General features: G+C 49.1%; 1 protein-coding gene across 2 annotated transcripts; it reads right to left on the reverse strand.

The window, feature by feature from the left end:
* Positions 1–526: 526 nt before the first annotated feature.
* LOC142072195 (olfactory receptor 52M1-like) lies at positions 527–3623 on the reverse strand. Of its 2 annotated transcripts, XM_075128757.1 has the most exons (2): positions 3617–3623; positions 527–1467 (listed from the first exon to the last, which is right to left on the reverse strand). In XM_075128757.1, the coding sequence occupies exons 1-2, from the start codon at positions 3621–3623 to the stop codon at positions 527–529; spliced, it is 948 nt and encodes a 315-aa protein (XP_074984858.1). The 2 variants fall into 2 exon arrangements, with proteins under 2 accessions (XP_074984858.1, XP_074984844.1); XM_075128743.1 differs by lacking the exon at positions 3617–3623 and having other exon boundaries at positions 527–1474.
* Positions 3624–3830: the final 207 nt, after the last annotated feature.

Here is a 3830-nt window from a genome sequence, read left to right on the forward strand (position 1 = left end):
AATGTTTAAACCGAACCAGTGCCAAAAGATGTCAGAACATCTTAGTATGAGACCTGAGTGAGTGGATTATTAATTTAATTGTATTACTTGAATATAGGAATGTGATACTGTATTCCTGTCAGCTATTTGCTAAGTTATCTGTTAAAAACATAAGATTTGAAGAGCCTAACTAGCCCCTGGAAGTGCACATGCATCAAGGTGGGTGAGAGGCGGTAATGATCCAGTGAGTGATATGCAGAGGGCAGGAGAGGAGTGAGCAACAGGGGCGGGACCTTGGTGAAAGAAGTGGGCAGGGCCACCGGGGTCCTGTTACTTAAAATTAGATAGGCGGAAATCCCATGAGTTAATGAGTTCTATGTAGACGGATGCCCCAGTTTGTCCCACTGAAACATCACAGTAAGGCCAGGAAAGGATTAATATCACTTTGACTGTGCAGTCAGTGATTCCGGGAAGAGGGCCCAGCACCATGTGAGCAGCCAGCTCTGCTCGTTCCTTAGTGAGAGAGCCAGAGCACCAGGAGAAAACTTTAGGCCCCTTTATGAATAATGAGCCGGAGCAGCCTGTCCCGGATCTGTTTAGTCCTCACCCCGTAGATGATGGGGTTTAGCATGGGGGGCACAAGGAGGTACATGTTGGCAATGAGAATGTGTAAATGCAGGGGCACATTGTGGCCAAACCGGTGCATGAGGGCAGAGAAGAGAGTTGGGATGTAAAAGGCTAAGATGACACAGAGGTGCGAGCCGCAAGTCCCAAAAGTCTTGAGCCGGGCGTCCTTTGTGGGGAGGCTGAAGATGGCCCTGAGGGTCTGGATATAGGACATGATGATAAAAAAGACATCCAGACCAAAAAAAAAGAATGCCACAGAGAGGCTGTAGTAACTGCTGATGCGGATGTCTGCGCAGGCCAATTTCACCACAGCTATGTGCTCGCAGTACGAGTGGGGGATGATGCTGGTTTTGCAATATGGCCACCGCCTCGCCAGTAAGGGATAGGGCAGTATGAACATGCCACCACGCAGCACCACGGCCAGGCCAATCTTGGCCACCACGGGTTTTGTCAGGATAGTGGAATATCTCAGGGGATGGCAGATGGCCACATAGCGATCGAAAGCCATGGCCACAAAGATCCCAGACTCCATCCATGAGAAGCAGTAAATGAAGTAGAGCTGGGTGAGGCAGGCATTGAAATCTATTTCCCCCGAATTGAACCAGAAGATGCTCAGGGTTTTGGGAAGGATGGACGTCGACAGGACCAGGTCGGTGACAGCTAGCATGCAGAGGAAATAATACATGGGTCCATGCAGGCTCGGCTCGCTTTTCACAATGAATAGAATGGTGAAGTTCCCCAAGATGGCTATGGCATACATGGCACAGAAGGGGATGGAGATCCAGACGTGGGCCGCCTCCAGGCCAGGAATGCCCAGCAGGAGGAAGGTGGAGGGGTTGGTGAAGTCAGTTGTGTTGGAATCTGGCATGGAGTAGGGGAGAAGGCAGACCGATATCTTCTGCATATACCAACTTCCTGTATGTGTCCAGGCGTAGGGTGATGGTCTCATTACAAATGCCTGGATGGAGAGACATTGTTAATATGAGACACTACATGCACTACTGGGGGATATTCTGATGGATGAAGCAAATTGGTTGATCTTCACACATTGAAAAATGACATTTTCCTTATTCAGAGATAAGAATTATGAAGAAATAACCCCACCAATGCCAATTGCATATTTTATGGTGCTCTGTGCCACAATAATTCCCACACATCATGGTGTGGGAAACCTTAATAGACACCAGCCGGAAACATGAGTGTGGATACTGGTTATCAATCCTTGTTCCTTAGGCCTTTTCTACACTGCCAAGTTTTTCACCAAAAGGCAGCAACGGTGGAGGAGGACACTCTGCAAAGCCACTTTTGATGGCGGAAGTTGGCAGTTTCAGTGACACAATACAACTACCTTGAGAAGAGTTGTAAGGCTTTTTACACAAAAGTTTTGTCAGTGACATGCCAGTGTAGACACTTGCAATTGATTTTATCAAAGCAATAGGCCTTTGGAAGGTGTCCCACAATGCCCATCCTGACCACTCTTGTCAGAGGTTTGAACTCCTCCTTTAAAGGCCCAGGAATTTAGAAATTCCCCTTCCTGTTTGCTCGGCATGGAGAGTTTACATCACGTTTTCCCAGGTGGCCATGGCTGCTCCACCCAGGAAACGCTCTCCCACTTGGAGCACTGCAGAGCTGCTGGATCTCCTAAGTATTTTGGGAGAGGAGGATGTGCAGTGCCAGCTGCACTCCAGCTGCAGGAAGTTTGATACCTATGGGCAGATTTCACGCAGCTTGTGGGAAAAGAGCTGTGATGTGGACACACCGCAGTGCAGAGCAAAGGGGAAGGAGCTGAGGCACATGTGCCAGAAGGCAGGGGAGGCAAATGGTCCCTCTGATGCTGGTCCCGAGACTTGCCATTTTTATAAGAACTTGAATGCTATCCTCGGTGGTGACCCCATAACAATGGCCAAGACCCATGTGGATACTGCCGCGGGCTGCAGCTGACAGAAACTGGAGCTAACCCAGAGGAGGAAGTCATTGATAAAGAGGTGGAGGCAGAAGGAGATGTGGAGGCCATGCCAAGGTCGCCTGGTGCTCTGTCCAGTCAGGAGCTGTTCTCCACTCTGGAGGTGTCCAACCCATCTCGGCAGTCACAGTAAGTCAAGCCAGAAGCAGGAGAGGAGACCTCTAGTAAGTGGTTTTGCTTAGTGAAGTGCAGAGATGGGTTGAGGGAAGAGAAATGCACAAAGCTGGCTGTGTTTCTGTGTTTAGGCATTTCTCCATGCAGCTAAGCACTACCATGGAACATGGTATTGATGCACACCAAAATTTCACTGGAATTCTCCACAGAGATCTCTAGAAAACTTTTCTGCAGGAACTCTGCAGTTCTCTGTGAGAGATTCCTTGGTAGATCTGCTTTGTTCCTTTCCCCATTGAGGGACACTTTCCCGCCCCATTCTGCAATTGCTTGGGCAAGTACCAAAGAGGCACACAGGCGAGCGGTATAAAGACTGGAGCAGAAGCTGCAAGCATGTAGTAGATGCCTCCTTGCTTACCCTCACTCGAGACGTATCTGCCACAATGACCACTGCCTGTGGAAAAGGGTGGGGAAACTTTGGATTACTGTCCGCCATGAGTTTCCCGCGACCCCTTTCCTATTGCTTTTCTTCTCCGCACAATATCCCCCAACCCAGGGTACACTCACCATGGTTGCAGTTTTCAGAGTAGCAGCCGTGTTAGTCTGTAAGGTTACAGTGTTCACCGGCATGTGTGCTTGTGAAGGGTCAACCAAAAAGTGATTGGTGTGTTACCAGAGGTGTATTTTAATGTAGCATTTCAATACGGTACGTGTACTTAACAATAATGCTTCTGTTTATTGTTACTTGTGATTCACCAGATATGTCCTTGAAAGGAGGCACCCCCCTCCACTCCGGCCGAGCATGTCTGTCGGATAAGAAAGTGCTCAAGTTGGAGCAAGACAGATATGTTCCGGGAGGTGCTGCATTACTCTGATGCAGACAGGACAGAATGCAGGCAGTGGAGGGAAAGCGACAAGAAGAAAATGATAGAAAACGAAGCATACACTAGGGATGCAATGGAGAGGTGGATAAAAGTTTTGGAGCAGCAAACCGACATGCTGCAGTCCCTCGTAACCCTCCAGACTGAGCAGGCCCATGTCTGCCTTCCCCTTCAGTACATTCAGAGCTCTTTCCCATGCCCTCCCCAGACTGTACCCGCACATCCATTTCCCATTTCTGGGATTTCACGCTTTCCCCTACACTCCACCC

The sequence above is a fragment of the Caretta caretta genome, chromosome 1 (assembly GCF_965140235.1).
Source record: "Caretta caretta isolate rCarCar2 chromosome 1, rCarCar1.hap1, whole genome shotgun sequence".
NCBI classification, from domain to species: domain Eukaryota; kingdom Metazoa; phylum Chordata; order Testudines; family Cheloniidae; genus Caretta; species Caretta caretta.